This window comes from Mytilus edulis, chromosome 14 (genome assembly GCF_963676685.1).
Source record: "Mytilus edulis chromosome 14, xbMytEdul2.2, whole genome shotgun sequence".
NCBI lineage: Eukaryota > Metazoa > Mollusca > Bivalvia > Mytilida > Mytilidae > Mytilus > Mytilus edulis.
Genome location: NC_092357.1, coordinates 16,327,417 through 16,353,412, shown reverse-complemented (window position 1 = coordinate 16,353,412; position 25,996 = coordinate 16,327,417). Strand labels below are relative to the sequence as shown.

Sequence of the window (25,996 nt, the reverse complement as noted above, 5' to 3'; positions counted from 1 at the left end):
AAGTACTTACTTTGACCATTTAACAAAAATATAAAAAAATCAAAAATTTTGAACCAACCGTTTTGTCAGAAAAATTACACTGGTTATATAGCAGTTTGACAAACACCAATTTTGATCATTGAGAAGCATAATATTCCTTTTACAACAGAACGTAATTAAAACGTTTAGCTGACTTTACAGAGTTATCTCCCTGTAGTGTTAGGTACCACCTTAAGTTCCATGTATTTGCAGAAAGATTGCCCCCTTAAACTTAAGACGTGGACATTTATGTATTAAAAATAGCTTTTAGTTGATTTGATGATGACTAATAGTTGTATTATCTGTAAGTATTGTCACCTCCTGATTACAGGGTTATCTCCCCTTTGTCTTACTTACTGTCTATTACACCTGTAGGTTAAGCTTACAACAGCTGGGTACCTGTAGGTATGCTTATAAATGTTACAGCTAGTTTTAAATGGTTTTCTATCTGACTTATATTGTCTTAAAAGCACCTGTTACTATGCTTACAATTTATTTCAAGTGTTTTATCTAATTGGTAATGTCTTCATATCTAGTAGTATCAAAGAGGGTGGTAAATGGTTATTTTCGTGTAAAGTGTTTTGCCATTTATATTTCACGTGCCGCCGTGAAAAAGGTTTGTTATTCACTGTGTTTTGTGAAATTGGGAAAAAGAAATTTTTAATTGTTTGTTCATCGTTAAATGGCAATTTTATTTCACTTTCTTCCGTTCCCCCTTTACGCCCCTCATCATACTTAATTGCTACTGTAATTTTTTAGAAATTTCTGCATGCATTCATCATTGCTTTTGTTAATAATGTACAATAATTTGAGATCGATCATATTGAAATATCTGGTATACAAATAATGCTATCAAAATTAAAATGTGAAGTGTTTTTTTTGTTTTGTGACACTTTGTATAGTTTACTGGTATTTAAAATGTCAGCTTTCAGCTTAAGATAATTATAAAAGATACCCCCCATTAGCAATTCTTCATAACAAGTTATGTTAAGCATTTAATGAAGTAATTTTCATTGAAATTAAAGAAGTAAAATATTCAAAAACCTATGTTGGAATTCTGTATTTATTGTTGTAACTTGTCCAAATTCTGCCAGAAATAGAGCAAAAAGTGAATGTTAAACTTGACTTATCTGATAAAAAACAATGTTACCAATCTTAAATCTGTCAGATTTAGTTAAAAAATCTTGTGTTTTTGCATGTTTTGAATGGATGAGTGTTAGTAATGTCAGTTGTGGGGTCTGTCTGTTTGTTGATGTAAACATTCCATAGTATATAATTACTGATAATTCACTAATATTTTTTGTGCATTTATTTTTGTTGAACAAGAGCTGACTATAATGTGGTTTGGGTTTTACTCATTGTTGAAGGCCGTACGGTGACCTATAGGTCTCTAGTTGAGAGTTTTCCCATTGACAATCATTTACCACATCTTTTTTTTTATTTTTATTTACCCTTAATAATTTGTTGCAATTTAAGTGAAGGTGACTCTGCAAATAGTACATTATACTAATTTTAAATGCAAATGGGTTATTTTGATGATAACTTTATTAATCTTAAAAATGTTGCGAAAAATATCAGAATTATACAAATCTCTACAGATGTTAAGAGTGACATTTCCCCTTTGAAATGTGGCAATTACTCTTGCAGAACTGTACCATGGTCACATTTTGCAAAGGATCATCATCATCTGGCACCAATATTTGAGTCCGGGACGGTGGCAAGCCAGTGGCGAATTGAAAAATTTTCATAATTTCATTTTCACTCACTCACTGTCACTCACAGACTGACCGGGCACTCTCCAGTTAACAGATGCCTCATTGATTTCCTATATAATCAACAAAATTTTTCCCACCTAAAGGGCCAGTCATCGGGGAGCTAAGGCCCTGTACCAAATCTGTTTCTGAATGCAAAGGTTATAGTTGCCAATTTCCCTGTTAAATGTTGTGACATTCCCAATTTCTATGAATATACTGAATACCTTGATATTGAATAGTACAGTTCAACTCTTTCAACTTTTGGAGTTTTTTTTATTCAATATTAACCTATGTAAATTTACTATAATCTAAATACATTTTTAGTCATTATGAACTCTTGAAGCTCTTTCTTTATACAAATTTATTCATTCATATAGATGTCACATTTGGAAAAAAAAAAACATTTCAAAAGCATTCCATTCTAAAAGTTTTGACATATGGTTATTGAAAAAAAATGAAATTGAATAAATCATTGGGTTTTTTCAGACTATGTAAATTTAGTGGTGTATCATAAAAGTTTATGGTTTGTAAGAAGTTTTGTACATTCACATAATAGCTTGAATTGTATTGTTATGGATTACCATCTCCGAAATGTCTGTTGGTGGTAAGATATAAATTTTGATGATAATGAATATAAGAGATAAAAAAAAATATGGTATCCATCGAGTCCAGAAGCAGAGATTTCTAATGTTTTAAAATATAGGAGGAAGATTGAGTAGGGAGGGTTGGTTCCACATTGAGTTTTGTCTTGATATATTTATACCCCATACATTGAACTTTTAAATAAGGGACCTAGTCTAAGGGCTAATACCCCCCCCCCCCCCCCCCCCCTTGACAAAAAATCCTGAAAAAAACGTATGGGAAGAGGGAGAATTGGGGATTTGCAGATTGCATTTGAATTATTTTTTTATGAGTGTGGGCACATGTTACAAAGTTTAAATTGTATGGTAATGTATGTAAAGTATAATGCAATTGTATTGATGTTGACACTGTGTCTTCAACTTTACATCTATAATGAGAAATAATGAAAATTTAACCATTAAATTATTAAAAAAAGAAAGATGATTTAATGATTTATTGATACCATATGAAAAATTGACAGAATTGTCAAAAGCAAAATAAATTTAGTAATCATTCTAAATCATATTATGTAGCCTTTTTTCACAGACATCCAATCCTGCTTCAGATGGTAATATGAAAAGTTATTAATCTAATAAAACAGTTTAAAAATGATAATATAATGATACCTTTCACACTTCTTAGACTTAATAAAAGTTTTATTTCTGGTAATTAGTTTGGTAATTATTCCTCTCTTAGGTTTTTTCTAGTATCATATGTTTTTCCTTTGATTCTGTCACTTTTTATGATCGCAGATTATATGGAATTTGATTAAAAGGGGAATCTACAATGATTTGTGAAACAAGTATGTTTGTGGAGGAGATGTTTGATTTTATAAAACCTCTTTGATTTAGGCAATTATTTGCCCACTCACTCAGAGGAGGTTATAAGAATTAAACACAGACTAGTATATATGCAAAATGTTCTTAATAGGCTTGGAATGATTTTGAGAAGATCATTAAAAAAAATGCATTTTTAAATATTTTCTCTCTTACTATACAAATCCTTGGTTGAGGTGATACATGTATATATGCTGAAAAAAATGAAAAGTAATTTTATATATCCATCCATTTATTGAATTAGGGTCTTACAAGTCATACAAAAGAGAAAACTAAGCTACCTTGTTTCATTATATTGGGGGATAAGAAAACTGATATTATTTATTATATAACCTTGTAATTTTATGACCAATAAAAAACATGTGTTTGTCTACCCTATGGAAATAGACAAGGTGATGCACATTTAATTACCTCCCCCTTGTTTTATGATGATCTGTATCAAACATTGAAGTGACCCAGACAGGTGTATATTAAGATCTTTTCCCCCTGGAGGCTTTCATCAAATTTTGTAATTTAATTAAAGATAATTTGTATTCCCAGGAGGTACAAAAAAGGTGTAAAGATTTCTTATGATGCACAAAGATCGGCCATAAAAAAATATGTTTGACATAAGTCACATTTTGTAACCATAGCGAATATTTTTGTTTTGTAGGATGTGTTGGAAAGAAAGATTGAAGAACTCAGTCGACATTTGGCAGAGGAAAAACAAGTTTCAAGAAGAGAAAAGATTCATGTTGCCAGGTTACATAGGGAACTAGCAAGATTTAAAGGCGACAAAGAAGTAAAAGAGGTTAGTAAAGGGAAGTAACTCATTTTCAAGGGAGATACATCGATAATATTTTTTGGTTTGTTTGTGTTTAATGCCATTTTCAGGGCTTTTTGCAATACCATACAAGGGAGGTACAGTGCTGAAACAGATACCATCAACATACTAAACAAGATATTTATTTTGCTATTAACAAAATACAAACTATGATTGCTAATGAAACAACTAACCATGATTATGATGGCATCAGAGGTCAATTTATGAGGTTGATTAATTAGAAACTATAGGTTACTGTACTCAGCCTTCAATAATGATCAATTTAACCCTCCCCTCTCACTGCATACTTAGCAAGCTAAAAAATATCCCATCATACCGAAAAGTAACAAAATTAAAGAAAACCCAGCGACGGATTTATGTTAAAAAACAACAAACAAAATTTTAGATACAGTAATAAACAACCTTCAAAGAATTACAGTAAAACTTTTTTCTGCCTAAGTCCATATTTGATGCAAAAAATTGTATGCATTAGTGATTTAAGTCAAGAAATTTGAAGGTTAAAATCATTTGATTGTGATATTGCAAAAGTTATATTTGATGTAATAAAATAGGTTTAAAAACTCCAAACATTATTTGATTTGAATAAAAGGTGTTAGATCAAGACTGTACAAGTAATTTTAAAGTTTTATTAGTTGGTTTTCCTAATTTGACATAAATTTCAAACCAAAAATGGCAATTAAATCATACTTACTTGAAATTTTATGAATTTAAATTTTAAACATAAAATTTTCTTTCCATTTTCATTTTTATATATATGATATATGGTTAATAAAATTGAATGGTTTAATGCTTTATATCAGAGATAGAGTTTCATACACAGCACTTAAAAAAAAATAGGTCTGACTTGTAAAATATGCATTCATCCCATATTTAATTATGTACCATTGAAATTTATTAAAAAAAATTGGAAAACCAGTTAAAGTTGTAAGTTATCATCATATTGAGATTGTTGTACAGTACCTTTCGTAACTTCTAGGTCAATTGGTCTCTAAAAAGGAGGGTTGTCTGAAATTGGTAAACCATACCACATCTTCTTATTTTTAAGTTCCTAATAGTCTGATAAATCTTCTTGGTAAATAAGAAGTCTAACTTACAAATGTATATAGGCCTATTGGATTTATCTTTTAAATTATTCCACATAATCTCCATCTCAGGGTCTTTGATAGCTACATGTATAGTATAGGTTTGCTTGAAATGTTGAAAATCTATAGCTGTTTACATTGTTTATGTTTGGTCTTCAGATGGATAGTTGTTTTATTAACAATCTCCTTATTTTTATATTTAGTAAAAGTTTTTGTGTAGTATTAAAGAACAGATGTTTCAGGCACTTTGAACCAGTAAATTTACAATTAATTTATCAATGCCGATTTTCTGTTTAAATAAAATCGGAATTAAATGTGCAAACAAATAAATTAAAATCTAGTTAAATATTTGAACAAAGTTCCCATAAATAGTGTATTTTATGTGAGCTTTATGATTGGGTTATATCATGTCTATTGTCATTGTATTGAAAGAAACGACTCGGAATATTAACACTATAACCATTAGATTTCACCTCCGAGTCCATATTTCAATGAGTTTTAAAAGTCCTGTCTATATCAAACGATGGTTCATTAAATTGTATCCCCAGTTTTATTTCCGTCTTGGCGGGATACAAATAATTCCGTACCAACAGATGGTATTATGGCGGTATAATTCTAGGCCATTATGGATGGCTCTGTTGCTCCATGTGTGAAATCATCTTTTGTGTAAACTTCTCTGTTCAGTAACACAGTCACACTTCCTTTATCTGAATTGAATTTAATGAGGTCATGCATGAGTGAGTTGATGAAAATGCGCCAGGCTCATGTAAGGTAATGAATTTGAATTATTTTTTTTCATTTTCAAAAATGATGATAAAAGATTGCTTTGTATTATACAAAATTTTTGTGTGTGCATTTCAATTGAACCGATTTGTTTGTACTGGATTAAGTTTTGCATAGATAACTTTTGAATGAATATTTATATTCTGCAAAAAGAACAAGAATATGAAAAAAAAATTGATTTCATGACAAATCGAAAATCACTTTATTGACAATGCCATGCAAAATGAAAGTAGGAATTAACTGAACACATGGCAATGACAGACTGGACATTGGTCATAAATCATCTTATGGAAAGTATCTGGACATTATGACCCTTAGTAATTTGTAGTAATGTGTAAAATTAATTACATTGTTGGGGGATAGGGAATGATTGGACATTTGACAAAGTGACAGTTTTCATGTTGTAATGTCTTTGTCTGCTACAACATGTCTGTAAGTGTAATGGATTAGAGATTCCTGAAATCAAGGAATAAAAACAAAATGGTGATTTTGGAATATATTGAAACTTTACGAGCTGAGGTAAGAATTTTGTGATTTTATAAATAGTTGTTGAGATGTCAAAGGAAGGGGTAGTTCCAGCAATTTTTAAAGAAAGGGTGGGGGGGGGGGGTGTTCCAAACCAAGGATAAAGGGATTTTGTTCCAACTTTATGTCCCCATTTATCTTGCATTGATTGTCAAAACAAAAGGGGTCCGCCACTGAAATGTTGAATTCTAAGATTTTTAAATTGGATGTAAAATCAAAATTTTGATCATTATGAAATTATTTAAATTTTAAAATATAAATAATAGTGTATCTGTTAGTTAGAAGAGAAGAACAAAGATGTGGGGTGGAGTGAGGCATTGCAATATAAAAATGATTCTTATATTGAGCCATTATTTCTCATTGAAGAGTGAAATTAATATCTGCACACCTAAAATTTGAGTTGATATAATTTTGTAGATATTTGAAATTCTTGATCAGTAATGAGAATGTCTCATTTACACATTAAGAGCCTTTACTTGCAAAGTGCTGTTGCTTCTGTGCTTAAGGATTTCGAACTACTTAAAACTATTTTTATAACAAAAAAATATACTCATGTCTTTTGACCAGTGAATTTTGTCGTGTCAGAAAGATAAACAGTGAAGATATTTAACTGGAATAATTTAAAATAGTGCACAAGAGTCTCCATGCCTTAACCATGTTAATCATATAAACTGTCTTTATGAATCAGCACTTAGTTATCATGGACATGCAGTCCTCTCAGTAGGGAGATCTTTGAAATATTGTTTTCCCAGTAGAGGGTTCTTTGACTTGGTGCTGGAATTAAATGATCCATTTCTGTTCTTTCTCTCCATTTTCTTTGCTTCAGACAGCTATAATTAAGATGCCCTGAGTTAATTGGTTAATGACATGTTTATGTCCATACAGGGAGTTGTATTATAATCTCTGAAGAAATATTTCCTTTGTCTTGCTGTTATTATCTTCAATATTGAAGCATGTTTAAGCACTACCCCAACACTCATTGAGGTATTGCATTTTTCTTGTCTTAAATTGCTGGCTGTTATTATCTGCAATATTGAAGCATGTTTAAGCACTACTGCAACACTCATTGATGATAATGCACTTACAGAATTTGGATACAAATCAGATTGACTTGATTAGATTTATAATGAACATGGAACAAAATTTAATAACACATATCTCTGGAATTGGACAAATACTCTGGATTCAGAAGGGGGTGGAGCGTGGCGGAAGGGAAAAAAGGGGGGATGTCCTTCATGAAGAATGAAGTTTTTTCAACCCCAGAAATTAAAAATATAAAGATAATTAGTATCATAATACAGTACATATTTTCAATGGAATTCAATGATTTAGATATGTATACATTTATTTATAGAAACATGTATTTATGTCTATTTTGATTTTCATTAATAAAGCTTGTTAAAATGACATTTAGTTAGTGAAGGGACCATTTGTCATATTTGTATCTGTCAACGATTATGATGGAAGTATTTTGTAGTAATTAACATAGGGCTAGGCAGTTTGTCATAATTTGTTTGTAATAAATTGCCCTTGGACTGCTTCTGTGTATTTATATTTTTGAAACAGCTATTGGACATGATCATCATGTTTTTTTTACATAAGAACAAAAGGACAATTAAACGACATGATATGGACATAAAAAAGAAAAAAAAAATCCCTTGAAAAAATATATAGTCCACATATTTTGAGAAGCATCTTCAGATATCAATTCTGGAGCTTGGAAACTCCTACATTAACTATAAGTGGAGCATTTGGAGTAAAAAATAAGGTTTATTCAAGTAGCCTTCAGACCCGAGACCGACGTATGTGTTATTCTCTCTCAAAAGAAAAAAAAGCGAAAGCAATATGCTCCAGAATGACTCTCTTATAATATATATATGAATGACTTCTGCATACATCTTTAAATTAACATTAAGGATCCAGAGGAGGGTGAATTAAGCTTGATATATTGAACCCCACTTTAAGTGATGACTTCCTTATCCTAACAGTAAACTCCCAGATGAAAAAATGTTATAAAATTTTTCAGATAAAAACTGACATTTTTCTATCTTTATGGATATTTGTAACATAAAAACAACTGTTTTAACTCTTACAGCTGATGTTTTTTTCATATAACAGTACCCCAAGGGATAGTTTTTTTTCTACCAAAGAGAATTCTTTGTTAGTTTTCATAACTCTGCAACATGTCCATTATGTATATATTTATATATTCCCCGGAACGAATATTAAAGTAAGACAGAAGTTAAATATGTCAATTTATTTTTTTGTGGATCAAACTAATTGAATGAGACTTAGAAATGTCACTTAGACAGCAACCCAACACCATGAGAATGACAATAAAGACAATGTCTATGATGGATGAATACTGAATTTGTTATAGAAAGGAAAGTTAAGGTGCAAAGGATAAACTTGTAAAGCAGGAAATTACGGTAAGATAATACTTTTTGATTTTCAGCCTTCTTGTTGCAGGGACGACAAACATTTTTATGAATTTTGTTCAGTGGGGATTTTTATGCCCTACTAAAGGGCATTATGTTTTTGGGTCTCTGTGTCTGCTGTTTGTTCTTTCATCTGTTCATCTCTCCGTTCGTCCTTCCCTTTGTCAGTCTGTCCTACTTCAGGTTAAAGTTTTTGGTCAAGGTAGTTTTTGATGAAGTTGAAGTCCAATCAACTTGAAACTTAGCATACATGTTCCCTATGATATAATCTTTCAAATTAGAGTTTTGATTACAAGTTCACTGTCCACTGAACATAGAAAATTAGAACAAGTGTGGCATCCATGTACTGTGGACACATTCTTGTTTGTGAATTTGGTTCAATTTGGATTTTTATCTGAAAAAAAAAAATGTAATTCATGAACCATAGATAGAATCTAGGTCTTTTTATTAAGAATTATTTTATTCAGGTAGCAACAATCAAAGATTGACGTCAGAACAATTTTTCTATTATTTTTTGCATCGGCAAACAAAATAATGTATCATTTTGATAGAAAATAAAAAGTAATTTGTTAATAAGCAGGACTGCATGTGCCAGGTCGAGAGTTGATTACTGTGAGTTACAAGCATCATCTATCAAAAAGAGATTAATATTAGTTATAGTGGTATTAGGTTTCCTCTGATTGATAACTGGTTAGTATGTTAGGAATGTTGCATGCTGGATAAATGGAGGATCTTAAATGGTCAGTGGCTGAGTGAGGGACTAAGAGAGGGAAATATGACCAAAAAATAAGATAAAGCTAAAGATCAGTCATAAACCTTGTAAAATTTTAAAATATGTCTTGTCCATTTAAAATAAAAATTTGACTTGCTCAGCAATTTGTTTTTATTGGCCTTGACAGTTGCACTTGTAGGACTTGTGTCTGTATTTGTGGAGGACTTAATGTCTAGAGGAATCTGTAATGATAATTTGATTGCATGTCACTGGGTTAAACTTATAAGAATACCATGTAGTAGGATTTTCAATGATGAACCAGTCAGTTAGATGTATTGAAATTGTTTATTGATCGAATACATCAAGCATGTCAAGAAAAAAATGTTAATATACAGTGAAAGACAGCACCCAAAAAGTGAAATTTGTGAAGGGAGGGGTTGATCGTTAAACAATTGTATCAACCAAGGATTTTCTTTTTCTTTTTCTTTATATTTTTAGCACATGAAGCACAAAATGAACAATAGTAAGCAGCTTTATAATACTTTTAATTGGTATTTAAATAGTTTAATTTTGACATTAATGTGTTGTTCTTGTGGATTTTGATATACATTGTAAAACGAACGGAAATGATTTTGATTAAAGTATGATTTTATAACTTTTCTATCCATTAAAGAGGGAATACATGATACTTAAGTTTGTATATGCAAGGATTTAAATTTGACACCATTTAAAAACACGCTGACAAGCCCATTCGATTATGTTAACATTTACTCTCCCACACTTAACAACATTTCTTTTCAAATGTTAAGAAGTTCATGAAAGACAACTTTAATGGCTTGGCGGAATTAAAAACCTTAATTATATAATTTATTTGCATTTTTAGATTTCCTTTTTGCATTAAAATACAATGTAGGCGATATCAAAACAGGAGTCCCTGACAGCTCGCTTGATTAAACAAATTTATAATATCTCACATAAGGATAAAAACTAGCTGTGCTTGTAAATGTTTTTTCTGTCAACTTTGGAGACACATTGAAACTAATTCATCTATAGACACTTAGTAAACTAAGTTGTTAACTGGACGAAAATTATATTTATCTTTCCATTATGGGCACTATAATATACACTTAGTGAACTAATTGTTTACTGACGAAAATTATATTTTTCTCTGTCCGTTATCATAATCGGTACTGATTGATCTAACTTTACATAGAATTGGGATTTAATATAAATGACTTTTTTCAATGCGAATTAATAATATAGGGAGACTTAAGTGTGATTTGCATTTAAATGCCACACCATTAAAAGCAAATTTAATATGTTAGTGTGTTAAAGGATATCAGAAACATATCAACCACTCCATAATGAACATCTTGGTGTAATGAAACGTATTCTAGTTTTTGTTTGACATCCATAATCGTAAAGTAAGCGTAATATTTCATGAATTGTGAATTGTGGTTTTGAAATTCGAAACGTTGTTGATTGATGGGTACAAACGGAAGGTGTTAATTATATGATATATGTCAACAAACATACTACAGGTAGGATCGTCAGATGTAGGTAAAACCTGAGACAAATCAAATATAAAATTCTACCTGACAACTACAGGGTTGGACTATTTAATGTGACTTGATTGAAAATTTGTATGGCAAATAATTTAATGTCAGAATTTGGAATAGAGGTGTGACAAATATTACTGACAAACTTTCTTGTTAAGTGTACAATTCAAATCCAGATGTTGGAACAATATTGAAATGTAAGGATATAATTACAGGAATTAATTTTAACAGTTTGAAACAGATAATTAACTGTGAATGACTTTAATGTCCTTAATATCATTCTGGACAGATGTGAGTCTACAATTTGGAAACAAGTTCTAAAGGTGAGATAATTGCTTTATTTGATAAATTTGTTTTAAACCAATATGCATAATATCAGGTACAAATTCATGTGTACTATTAGATTTATTTATAGTCACTCAGAGTTATTTATAGCAAAACTTCGCTGCATACAGACTCAGGTCTTTGGCTGTTTTCTGCTCTTTGATCTGGTGTTGTTTCTTTGACATATTCCCCATTTCCATTCTCAATTTTATTTAAATATTTAGATGTAATTTTGAAATTATCATTTTCCAGAAGAAAGTTATTTCCCTTGAATTGTATCTCCAAGTCCTTGCACAGACATTACATGATATAATACAAACCATAAAATGGTCTAGCTCTTAGACATGTAATGCCTGGCCCAGTTGATTGAAGGTTATATATAGAACTGATGTCTTATATTTTGATGAAGTACTTTACAGAATGGACTGACTTAAAATAGAGAACAAAATGACATGCATGCATAAATAAATAGATACTACAATGGTAAATTACCTTAAAGGTGTATTCAGTTGTTTTTGTTGATCAACATCCTGATAAATATATTTTGTAAACAACATTTGCATAATTTGTTTTATATAGATAAAAAAAAAAAACAATAACAATATAAATGATGAGTGTTTTTGTTTCTTGTAATGCTTTGTTGGAAATTTTCTTAATAAGTTCTTTATTCTTTTTGTGAAATTCTACAATTTCAACAGATTTTTTGGAAATTTTAAATATTAAAACTAGCTCAAATTTGATATAAATCCATAGGTTTGCTACTTGGAGTTTTATAGTAAAGTTTTTGAAGTTTATGAGAGGTGTGTATCTTAAAGAATTGATAAATGATTATATCTGATGATTACAGATAAAATGAATATAAAAGTAACAAAACCTTGATTATTCTTTAACTGATGGTTCTCAGGCTTATAACAACTTTATTTCTTTCAATTTTGCAAAAGTCTTTAATGAATCTTTAATTTAAAAAATATAATATACAGTGGATCTAAACACTCTTGCTTATTATCATTTTGATGTGGGATATCAATTTTTGTGGATTTTATCATTTGTATGCAAAATTCTTCGGAGAAAATTGAGTCTGATATAACTCATGAAGATTTTCTAATAAACTCACAGATTTTGCTACAAGGATTTTTTTTCAAAATTTTTATGAGATGTGTTTTGATCAACTTGCTATTCAGAACCTGTCTGTATTATCTATAATTTCATTTGTCATCACTTTTGATATTCATACAAGATAAATCATAGAACTGGACATTTAGCAAATACAAATCAATTAGTAATCTAAATCAACACATATCTTCTAATATTAGATGATATTTTTTAACAATTATAATCTATATTAAATTAGTATTATATTTAACTTTTTGATATTGAAAATAACAATAGAACTAAATCTCATCTGGTTGCAATTTGTCTAGACCCAACTGATAACTTTCATTCACTGACAATTCAATTATAACTCAACAATTCAGATTATTGTCAATCTTTGATGAGAGTTACTCCCCTTTTCCCTGATATTGTATTCAAAAACGTCAATTGTTGAATAAATGATGCTATTGTGCCTCCATGCATGTCAATATAATAAATCCTAATTGAAAGCCACAGCTTTCATTACATTTATTTTTATATTTACTTGATTTGTTACAAATATTCTTGGTTAATGAAATCGGTCAATTGTAAATGCTGCATGGTTACTTGTACGATTGTCTCCTCTTAGTTAAGTAATGAAATCCATCAAGTACAAACTCCCAATGCACTTTTTCTAAGATTAACTCTTTCACACATATATGAACATGAATGATGGCTTTCAATATTCATCAGAAACTGGTATATTGCTAGTTAGAATTTTAACTGACTGTCTACTGGTATAAAAGATCAATTATAGAAAGCTATATTATACATTCTAATTTGTATTTTTCTCGTTTCTTTTTGATGTATGATATAAGCTAGTAATTGAAACATGCTTTTTGACATACTATAATTTAAGCTTTTTGTGACGCTGAAATTAATTGTATATTTTCCAATACATAATTGTACTGAGTTTAAGAGTAGGAATTCTACAACTTATAATTATATAGTCATTCAAACTATATATTTATTTTTAAAAAGTTCTGAACTGACAAATGATATTTTAAAGACTATATTTAAATAGTTTCTTGATTTTGAATTCATTGGTAATCAATAAGTATTTTGTTTAAAAGTGCCGAGTAATCATTTTATAGATTTATAGGCTGAAAATATTAAAAGTTCAGTTAAACCTGTCTGGTGTCTTGAAGGTCTCCTCTATAGAAGTGAATCTGTCTTGTCTGTAAGGTCACCTCTATTACAAGGTCATTTTTCTTTGGTCCCAAATTTTTATATACAGTTTTCACTGTATTTAGTGCTTAGTAATCAGTTTATAGGTTTATATGCTGAAAAATAAAACATTTTGAACCTCAATTTAAATGTCATGTGACATATAAGGTCAGTTTTCTCTACTCCTAGGGGGCGTTTAACAACCTGAACTACCCATCAGTTATTTTAACCAGTTGGGCACTGTCATCTTGGGTCACTGGTCTCAAGGATAAGACTTTTTTATACAGGTTTGACTGTATTTTAAAACTGACGTACCAAGTAATCAGTCTATAGATTTATATGCTGAAAAAATCAAAAGTACATAAGGAAGAGGTGTCAACATGAATATTTAAATAGATACGGCATAAAAACTTTATATGGTGTAGAAGGTTAATGGCTCAGCATCAGGCATACACGGTAAAATGGCAATAAAGTAGAATTATTAGGATGTATAATGTTTTATAAGGCTTTAAACTTACAACATTGATGGCTCAACACAAGCAGCTTTAACACACGCTATACTCTTAAAATAACATCCACATCTATATATATATTAACTTTCAAATAACATCAGGGTGATAAAAGTTCATTGTGTTTTTTAATGTATGAAGAATTTCTCTTGGTATTCTATTATTGTGTTGGTGTACTTAGTTCTTGTGTGTTTTATTTAAGACGGACTTACAGGACAGCAATTTGAGAAATAGTTGTGCTATATTTGAATGGATGATTGAAAGCATTTAGTGGAGAAAGTTTTACTCATAACTAATATGTTAATTTAAGAATGATTTTTAATACTGTTAATTCAGAACTTATTGCGTGCATTTATTGTTGCCATTTTGTCATTTTAGACTAAAATGGGATTTTAATATTTGCGATATTGAGAATAATCCTGTTTAATTCATATAAGAAATTTCAAAATGTGAGTTTAATTATTTCGATTATAACCCTGTTGCATTTTTCGCATTTTTTAAAACATGCAATAATTTCTGAATTTACAGTAATACGTATATTAACATGTTCATGTTTTGCTTTAGATATCTGAGAGTTCATTCCAAACAGTAATTTTATTTCCTTCAAGTGATATCAATATACGATTCTTGTTAAAGTTTAATGCACAGTACTCTAAAATAACAACACAATCAAGAATCTGTTTAATACAAGAGAAATCTATTGGAAAACTGTATGATGATAGCATTCTTTACTCTGTAATAGGATCAATCAGTTAGTCAAAAGTTTTCAAGAAGTTCCGTTATAAAAATGAAATGTTTGAAAAAATGTGGCATTTGTAAAATTTCTAAGCATGGATTTTATTTTTGTACTTTAACATTATTATATAATTCCATGGCTTTACATAAATGGATGCATGGATGAGTTTTAGAAGTTGCAAAGTAATGAATAAGTTACAAAATGGATTAATTGAAATATCAAAGTATTAGGAAAAAATAGAATGGACTTAATAGAAATTATTACACTGGAAATATTGTATTTCAAACACTGTAACCTTCAAGTTTGAAATGTATATTGGTATACATTGTGTTTACTTATTGATCATGATTAAGTGAACAAATAAGATAAATGGATATTGAAGATCTAATAATAGAAACAGACAGGTGGACTTAAATCATGCTGAAAAAAGTATTTTGTAAGGTAAGTCTTCTAGGTTTAGTGAAACGGTCAGATATCTGAGACTGTTGTGGACCTATGTCAGGTGAGAGAATGGTTTTCCTGATAGGTCAGGAATGTGTGCTACTTAATTGATCTAGGGGAGTAGGGGGTGGGGGGGGGGGCTGTCAGCTGTCTGAGAGGCTGTAATGTACCTGTGTCAGGCAAGAGGGTACAGTGGCGGATCCAGGGGGGGTTCCGGGGGTTGGAACCCCCCCTTTTGTTTGGCCGATCAATGCATTTGAATGGGAGCATATAGTTGGAACCCCCCTTTACTCTGGGTTGGGAACCCCCCCTTTTTAAAATGGCTGGATCCGCCACTGGGGTATGTTGTGTTATTGTCTGAGACTGTTGTGTACTATTTACCATATGCTAGGAATCTATACTACCTGGTCTTAGTAGGAGATAAAAGGGGGGGCAGTTGTGTAAGATTGTTGCATACCTATATCAGGTGATATGATATGGTTTACTTAAGGCAAAGAATCTATGCTACCTGAGCCAGGTGGGGAGAGGGAGAGTTGTCTGAGACTGTTGTGTACCTACATCAGGTCTAATGATATGGTTTTCCTTAGGTCAATAATCTGTGCTACCTGAGCCAGGCAAGGAGAAGGAGGGAGGAGGGGGCTGTCTGTTGTATGAATGCCTGTCTTTACCTGTGTCAGGTAATAGGTTATGGTTTTTCTTAGATCAGCAATCTCTTCTACCTGCTTCAGGTGAGAAGACAGGCTGTCAGTCATCTAGGAGGCTGTCAGGTAAGAGGATTTGGTTTTCTTTAGTCAGGAGTATTTCTACCTGAGCCAGGTGAATCAGTTCTGTAGTAATTAGCATCAGGTGAGAAGGCTGCTGTCAAATTTCATGTTAATTTCATATTGGAAATGGATTATTGACACTTTTGGATATTATAGAACTGGGGGAACAGCTGTTTTGATGATTACAGGTAAAAATTTTACCTTTTTGTCCTATTATTAATTTTATGGTAATATCCAGGTTTTTAACAATTCAAGATGCTAATTGTATGAATGAATACAAAGTTTTTCCATATGATTACTACAAATTATAAGGTTGAGACGTTTGTCAGAAGAAAAAAGTCTAGGTTATCTGGGAGTCAGAAAAGTATAAAGAAATCTCAATCTTTAATTAGAATGTGAAATTATCAGGTAAAATAAATTTCTTTTGTTCATGACAAAAGTGGGATAGCTAAATATATGCAAAACAGAAAATTTAAATATCGGGTTAGTCCTTGAAAAAAGTTGCAGGATCGTCAAACTAACAAATACAAATCCCCCCACACAATTTTCAATCTGATGTTTTAGTACTTATATTTTAAGGATTGACAATTTTATTTTAACCAAAATATTATTGTTGAAGGCAGTACAATGACCTATAGATGTTAATTACTGTGTCATTCTGTCTCCTGTGGAGAGTTGTCTCATTGGCAATCATCACCACATCTTTTTGTAATTTTTATACATGCATGCATTAAATATCCTCATTTTTATCAACCTATATAAGAACATTAGACATTCTTTACATTTTTTGATAAGCGTGGTACATGTTTTTATGGCATTTAAAAGGATTGTAAAATGACTTTGTACATATAGATATGTTTGATGTAGATCATTATACAAATGTACAGATCTACTTCACAAGGAAAATGGTCCCCTTTTGAAATTTGACCCAGGTCTTACAGATAGTATAAGTCTTGTAATTTATGCCTGCTAGAATACATATTGACTTTTTGAACTATTCAGACTTTCAGCGAAAACTTTAATACATAAAACCTGATGTCATTAAGACACCATCTCAAGCAAAATGTTAAGAGTTTGTGAGATATTAACAGTCAATGATTCGTTTTCCTTAAACTGGGTTGGAATGACAAAATTTTAGTTTGAAGATTATCCTTGTTGACATTTACCAGAATCTATTATATTGTCCACTGAAGACTAACTGGGGTTATCTTCGTGGATATTTTGTTATATTGTCTGTAATACACAAAGTATTCATATGGTATTAAAAATTCTTAAAAAACTGATGTTCTAAAATCATACATTTTAATGGAACTAAATGAATTAACTTATGGATTATTTCAATTAAATTTGAGTAAAGGTTGAATTGTTGTTTTTAATTTTGTAAGATATTTTAGTTCTCATCTTAATTTGTTTATAATTTCCCACTTATTTTACCAATCATGACAATATTTGATATCCAAACAAGTAGAGCAAACAAAACACATTGATTGATTTCTGGTATCAAATCGATGATACAAATTATGCAAATTAGGCCCAGAAATAAGCATCCTGCATCTCCCCATGGCTGCAATATGTCAACTTAATCATGCATGATTATTTAATTTACTTGTCATTCTTGTCAACTGTGCTAGTTCATGTGAAATGATTGGATTACTGTCGTGTGGACGAACATGCATGCTCGCGCTTTCAATGCAATCATTAATGCACAGCTCTTGAGAGTTCCACGAGTACAGCTGAAGTATTACAAGACAAATACGACTATATTTGAATTACTTGGCATTGTAAACAAAGTGTCTAAATTTTATGGTTAACCAATTTTAATTTCAAATCGTTTATATTTGCCTGGTCAAACATTCAATCTACTACATGCAGGCTCTTGCAGTCTTTTCAGGTTAGTGCAGGTATTTTCTAAAGAGTTGAAAAAATAATTTTGACACTTAATTCTTATAAACAGTGTTAGATGTCACTGAGATTTTTCCAAGCTGTAACTCTGTAATATTTGTTTCATTTTGTTATTAAAGACACATGATGATCTATTTAAGATGTTGAACCAATTAAATGCTTATAAAGTAAATAATATTAAAAGTTGTGATTATTCTTTTAGTGGAGCTTAGTTGTAAAAATTGAAATGCAAGAAAAAAGGATGAAGATTTGGATTAGTATATTTAAAGTACCTGAAGATTCATATGTTTTTGACTAAACCAATTGTTCTTGTGTCTTGTATTATAGGTCCATGACCTTGACAGATCATACACTATTTGCACCATAAATTTTCCATCGTGTGCCATGGTCAATATTGGTCATACATTTGACCTGATGGTAAGATGTGCTTTAGACCATGGTCAACATGGGTTTTTCATCTTTGTAACCATGGTTGGATGTGCTTTACACCATGGTCAACTATGGTCACCACGGGTTTTCCACCTTTTTTCACCATGGTTGACCATAGTCAAACATCTAACCATGGTTGGATGTGCTTAACACCATGGTCAACTACGGTCACCATGGGTTTTCCACCTTTATAACCATGGTTGTCCTGATATATTATTAATAGTCAAACATCTGACCATGGTTGGATGTGCTTTACACCATGGTCAACTATGGTCACCACAGGTTTTCCACCTTTTTGACCATGGTTGACTATACTCAAACATCTGACCATGGTTGGATGTGCTTCACACCATATTTTAGAATTCAGTTATTTTGATGGGATTACTTAAAAAATAAAATGTTATGATCCATGCATTCTTGATTTTGTGGTTTAGACAAATTATGCATAAAAGCCTATATCTAACGTAGTACTTAATGTGTGTATTTTTAAAACTATGAATGTAACATGGTTGATGCATAGAGAGTCCCCAAGGGAATCAAAGGAATTAATACCCCGAAAATATTATAAAAAACCAAAAGCAATTTAAAATATTATTTCTCACACTTAGATATCTGCTTTGAAGTTTTAAACCCCAAAAAATCAAATACTTTTTGCAAAATTATGAATGCATGGTAATTTCAAGTACTTGTCTTTCATCTATTACTGCTTACATTACAAAGAACAATTTGTTTGAAAATCTCTACATCAAAAAACAAATTTTCTACAAAAAATCACTTTTATAATTTATTATAAACGATTATCATTAACTACCATACATTGCTTCAAACTATAAAAAGACACATCCTTTTGTGTTTTCTGTTTAATTTGCATAATAATGTAACTTGTAATCAATTTATTCTCCCAAAGGACTGGAGATTGCTTGATTGTGAAATTGTTATCAATTCAAAGCATATGTATTTCTCATTTCAAGTGACATGCCTTCTGGTCTATAATACTGTTTTTCAGTGTTTATAATATATATTACTTCAAGTTCCGTTATCAACTGCTAAAGCACTAAGCCTATTCAAAATCTTGTAGAGACTGTTGACTCACGTCTCAACTTTTGTTGCTTATATAAGATATGTAAGTGAAAAATAGCAACTTTTACCGTGTTTTTAGATTAGTTTTTTGTAAGTCTTCTAAATGTACAATCTTTTGTTATTCCTTGTGGCCCTTTTTATGCCCCACCTACGATAGTAGAGGGGCATTATGTTTTCTGGTCTGTGCCTCCGTTCATCCGTCCGCTTCAGGTTAAAGTTTTTGGTCAAGGTAGTTTTTGAAGAAGTTGAAGTCCAATCAACTTGAAACTTAGTACACATGTTCCCTATGATATGATCTTTCTAATTTTAATTCCAAATTAAAGTTTTGACCCCAATTTCACGGTCCACTGAACATAGAAAATGATAGTGCAATTTGGGCATTCGTGTACTATGGACACATTCTTGTTGTTGTTGATTTCATTGGCAAAGGTACGATGCCACAATAAAAATTAAAAAAACAAAAACAAGCTATGAAAAAAGAGACACAGTCAAAACTCTATAAGTTGTAGATAAACTCACAACTTAATTTAAGTTTAAACATATTTATTAATAGTGGATTTGGAAACAAGTTAATGCAACTTATATTAATCCCTTTCCACTACTCCCCACTTAATTGCATATAAAACCAATGTTCGAGTTGTAAGACATAAAATGAAAAAAACTGAAGACTGCATGAGCAAATATCTAAGCCCACCAAAAACTTGGAGTGATCTCAGTGTCTTTGAAATTGACCAAAATTCCAGCCAAATACATGACAGCTAGTACATGAAAAACTAAGTAAAAATAACAAAGAAGAATTCCTTGGTAGTACATATAGTGTAAGACATGTATTATTAGTACAAACCCATTAGACAGTTCTAAGTATTACTTTAATCATTTCTCCATACTTTAGTATAATTAACAGTTTTTAAGTGGAGAGACATAGTTTGGCACTCTACTGAACAGACATTAATTAATAAAGAATTATTAAACCACCCATCAATAGACAATAAATCATAATATTGTGTGTTGTTGTTTCTTTGGTGGTCTTCTATACTTAGAGAAATGTATTTGTTGAGAATTTGTATGGATAAGTTTGTCTTTCTGCTTTGCTTGTTTGAAGAAATGTGAGGATATTATACTGAGGTACAATAAAAAAAACTTTTAGTCAACAAATTACATGCAGTTAAGACATGTACAGATACCAGTTGCTGTTTCATCCACTTGGTAAATTATTAATATTGCCAATGACTAAAGAAACTGAAAGCAAGTAATTCTTAAACAACAATTAAGGCAACTAAATTTCACTTTTGACAGTCGGGGAAAGCGAAGTGATGTACAGGAAAGCAATTTGTCACCCTTTTCACCTGCTAGCTTGAGCCCAGTGACATGAAAAGTGAAAAGATTGAGCAACATGAACTCAACCAAAATTTATGTTGTAAGATCTGTGCCTGGGCTAGGTAGTTCCTGCTTCACTGATGGCACCTCTGGTGATCGTCCCACACTCACTCACTGTTGCCAGTCATTTGCTCTTATTTGTCCAATAAATTACAATTTTCTCAATTGGCACCAAAAGATATTTTTTATTTTCATAATTCTTAATAAAAGTAGCAATAATCAGTATTTCTTAGTTATGCTGTTTATCAATAAAAATGTGTCCTTAAAATGTAAATAATCTATGTCATTACAAAATGCATCTAATAAGTTCATAGATGTAATTTAAATAAGTCCCCATACATTATTAATTAGACAAATCTACCTAAATTAATGATAAACAGGATGACTGTAAATTTTTTTCTGTCTATGAAAAAATATCATAAAAAATGTGGTGCACACTGAATAACGCGCGTAGCGGGTTATTTAACAGTGTGCACCACATTTTTTATGTTATTTCGAATAGACAGAAAAAATATTACAGTCATTTCTTATAATTTAATTCTAAATTCCATTTTAAACCGTAGAAAACCATGAAAAAACTTTGATGACGTCACTGTCACATGACTAAATTATGTCTATGAGCTCATAACAAAATAACGTCAGCCAATCAGAAGACGCGTTACATCCAAAATTAAAATATTAAGTACGTATCCTACTATAAAACAAAACATGAATGTCATATTGTTACATCTTTAAAGCCAGTTTAATGTTGATAGATAATTGTCATTTATTAACCTTGTGTAACAGTGATCTGTTTATCTTTTAAGTTACAGGAAATTTGAAGGAAATTTTTTATTGTTTTTATATCTCTTTATGATTTTCTTCCACAGTAGTAAAAATAATCTAATGTCACATGCCTCACCTGGTTTTGTATACAAACATTTGAAGTAATTCAATTATACCCAGTATGAGTGATGGTCCCCTGGCAGCTTTATTAGCCTGGTTCCTTATGTAATGTTTTGTCAGTTTGTCATCATAATGATGTAACACAAACTTGTCAATCTGGGACATCCTGCTGATAAGTCAGGAGCTTCTGTTATAGATGTCAGTTAAAATAAATAAATAGGGAAAGTTTAGAGGTCTATTTTATTATTGTCAAAATAAATAAATAAATAGAGTAGAGAAGATTTGATTGCAAAAACAAGATCATTTGATCCAAACTAGTAACATCTGATCGTAAAATTTGTACAGATATTTTTAAAGACTAAATTTTAGTTATAATTATGTGCTATGATTGATAGAATGTAGGAAAAAAAGTCACAGGAAAAAAAGCCATACCAATGAAATACAGCTTGGGATCATTATTGAATAAAAAGAAATAATGGGCTTTCCCCTTTTTTAGCTCACCTGGCCTGAAGGGCCGAGTGAGCTTTTCTCATCACTTGGCGTCCGGCGTCTGTCGTCGTCCGGCGTCCGGCGTCGTTAACTTTTACAAAAATCTTCTCCTCTGAAACTACTGGGCCAAATCAAACCAAACTTGGCCACAATCATCATTGGGGTATCTAGTTTAAAAAATGTGTGGCGTGACCCGGTCAACCAACCAAGATGGCCGCCACGGCTAAAAATAGAACATAGGGGTAAAATGCAGTTTTTGGCTTATAACTCATAAACCAAAGCATTTAGGGCAAATCTAACATTGGGGTAAAATTGTTTATCAGGTCAAGATCTATCTGCCCTGAAATTTTCAGATGAATCGGTCAATCGGTTGTTGGGTTGCTGCCCCTGAATTGGTAATTTTGAGGAAATTTTGCTGTTTTTGGTTATTATCTTGAATATTATTATAGATAGAGATAAACTGTAAACAGCAATAATGTTCAGCAAAGTAAGATCTACAAATAAGTCAACATGACCAAAATGGTCAGTTGACCCGTTTAGGAGTTATTGCCCTTTATAGTCAATTTTTAACCATTTTTCGTTAATTAAAGTAATCTTTTACAAAAATCTTCTCCTCTGAAACTACTGGGCCAAATTAATCCAAACTTGGCCACAATCATCTTTGGGGTAGCTAGTTTAAAAAATGTGTGGCGTGACCTGGTCAACCAACCAAGATGGCCGCCACGGCTAAAAATAGAACAAAGGGGTAAAATGCAGTTTTTGGCTTATAACTCAAAAACCAAAGCATTTTGAGGAAATCTGACATGGGATAAAAATGTTCATCAGGTCAAGATCTATCTGCCCTGAAATTTTCAGATGAATCGGTCAATCGGTTGTTGGGTTGCTGCCCCTGAATTGGTAATTTTGAGGAAATTTTGGTGTTTTTGGTTATTATCTTGAATATTATTATAGATAGAGATAAACTGTAAACAGCAATAATGTTCAGCAAAGTAAGATCTACAAATAAGTCAACATGACCAAAATGGTCAGTTGACCCGTTTAGGAGTTATTGCCCTTTATAGTCAATTTTTAACCATTTTTCGTTAATTAAAGTAATCTTTTACAAAAATCTTCTCCTCTGAAACTACTGGGCCAAATTAATCCAAACTTGGCCACAATCATCTTTGGGGTATCTAGTTTAAAAAATGTGTGGCGTGACCTGGTCAACCAACCAAGATGGCCGCCACCGCTAAAAATAGAACATAGGGGTAAAATGCAGTTTTTGGCTTATAACTCAAAAACCAAAGCATTTTGAGGAAATCTGACATGGGATAAAAATGTTTATCAGGTCAAGATCCATCTGCCCTGAAATTTTCAGATGAATCGGTCAATCGGTTGTTTGGTTGCTGCCCCTGAATTGGTAATTTTGAGGAAATTTTGCTGTTTTTGGTTATTATCTTGAATATTATTATAGATAGAGATAAATTGTAAACAGCAATAATGTTCAGCAAAGTAAGATCTACAAATAAGTCAACATGACCAAAATGGTCAGTTGACCCCTTTAGGAGTTATTGCCCTTTATAGTCAATCTTTAACCATTTTTCATAAATCTAAGTAATCTTTTACTGAATCTCCACTGAAACTACTAGGCCACAATCATCTTTGGGGTATCTAGTTTGAAAAATGTGTCCGATGACCTAGCCATTCAACCAAGATGGCCGCCACGGCTAAAAATAGAACATAGGGGTAAAATGCAGTTTTTGGCTTATAACTATGAAACCAAAGCATCTAGAGCAAATCTGACAAGAAGTTAAATTGTTAATCAAGTCAATATCTATCTGCCCTGAATTTTTCAGATGAATTGGACAACTGGTTGTTGGGTTGCTGCCCTCCAATTGGTAATTTTTAAAGAAATTTTGCCGTTTTTGGTTATCTTGAATACTATTATAGATAGCGATAAACTGTAAACAGCAATAATGTTCAGCAAAGTAAGATCTACAAATAAGTCAACATGACCTAAATGGTCAATTGACCCCTTAAGGAGTTATTGTCCTTTATAGTCAATTTTTAACAATTTTCATTAATTTGGTAAATTTATGTAAATTTTTACCAAATATAGTTCTCTGTTACTAATGGGCAAAGTTCATTATAGATATAATTGTAAGAAGCAAAATCGTTCAGTAAAGTAAGAACTTCAAACACATCACCATCACCAAAATAGAATTTTGTCATGAATCCATTTGTGTCCTTTGTTTAATATGCACATAGACCAAGGTGAGCGACACAGGCTCTTTAGAGCCTCTAGTTTTTAAAAGTCAGTTTTGAAAAAAGATATAATTATTAATTGATTTGGTTCAAATTTATTATGACTTTTTACTATGCATATAAAAAAAACAGTTTAATTATTTATTGCATACATGTACATTGTGACTATTTCATGTGCATTCCAATATACTTCTGATAAATAATTTTACACAAAAATATATCGTGACTTTTTTTCCTGTGACTTTTGACTTCCGTTTACTGATAATTTGTAGTACATTATGGAAGAAAAATAATTAGACAAATATAAAATGTAATATTCTAATTTGCAGACAGAAAAATTCTATTTTCATATTTTGTTTGACCCAAAAATAAAGTTCAATCATATAAAGGTTTGTCAGAGCAGACAATTTTTTTTTTTTTTTTGGTGAAATGTATCCCTGGTTGTACCATAAGCATATATAAAGTCCCATCGTCACCTGTGACCTTCACAAAAAAAAGGAATAATGTTAAACGCTGCATGTTTCTTTGATAATGTCCCAAATAAGATTGTTACATGACATAACAAAAAGTTATAGCCGAGTCAGGGGGTGAAATTTAAAGTGCTCCTATCAAATTTTATTTAAATCTGTTGAGCATTAGATAAACTGACTACTTGACTATTATCGATGTCTATTTACACATAGAATTATATAATGTTTGTATAACTTTGTCATCAGAAGTGTTACTGTGATGTACACCTAACCATTGATTTACAAATATTTGTTTAATGGCGAAGTCACATATATCATAATTGCATTAAGCTTGAGGTATGTTAAAACTCTTATTTTAATGTCTTCAAAAGTGTTACTGTGGTATACAATAACCGTTGATTTACAAATATTTGTTTAATGGCGAAGTCACATATATCATAATTGCATGAAGCTTGAGGTATGTTAAATCTCTTATTTTAATGTTTGAATTGTATGAATCTCACAGTTCATCTTTATTGAATCTTTATATGTGTTACTTAAAATACAAATGACTGTTAAGCAAAGCATTTATTGTTTTGTACACAAATCAGTCTTTAAAACTCTTTACCAAAGTTTTTTAGATATGATTTCAGGGACCTTTTTAGCTAACTCACTGTGATAGGGGTTTTGCTCATTCTAAAACGTCATAAGGTGACCAATAGTTGTTAACTTCTATACCATTTAAACTATTGCAGAGAGTCAGTGTCTCCTTTAAGCGATTTAGCTTTATAATTTGTATTTTGTTCTGCTGGTTAGGATATCTGTATTGTATAGATATAAGAAGATGTGGTATGAGTGCCATTTAATGAGACAACTCTTCATCCTAGTCACAATTTGTAAAAGTAAACCATTATAGGT

At 31.1% G+C, this 25,996-nt stretch overlaps 1 protein-coding gene across 7 annotated transcripts in view; it reads left to right on the top strand.

Annotated features, from left to right (window-relative positions):
* Positions 1–25,996, top strand: part of LOC139502863 (serine-rich adhesin for platelets-like) — a 127,249-nt gene that overhangs the window by 62,550 nt on the left and 38,703 nt on the right. For 6 of the 7 annotated variants that reach the window (XM_071292495.1, XM_071292493.1, XM_071292491.1 and 3 more), the window contains one exon: positions 3,882–4,019. In XM_071292495.1, coding sequence (XP_071148596.1) covers positions 3,882–4,019 — 138 coding nt within the window. Of the gene's footprint in view, positions 1–3,881; positions 4,020–15,364; positions 15,460–25,996 lie in introns of those variants that run through there. The other variant, XM_071292497.1, reaches the window with a different exon arrangement.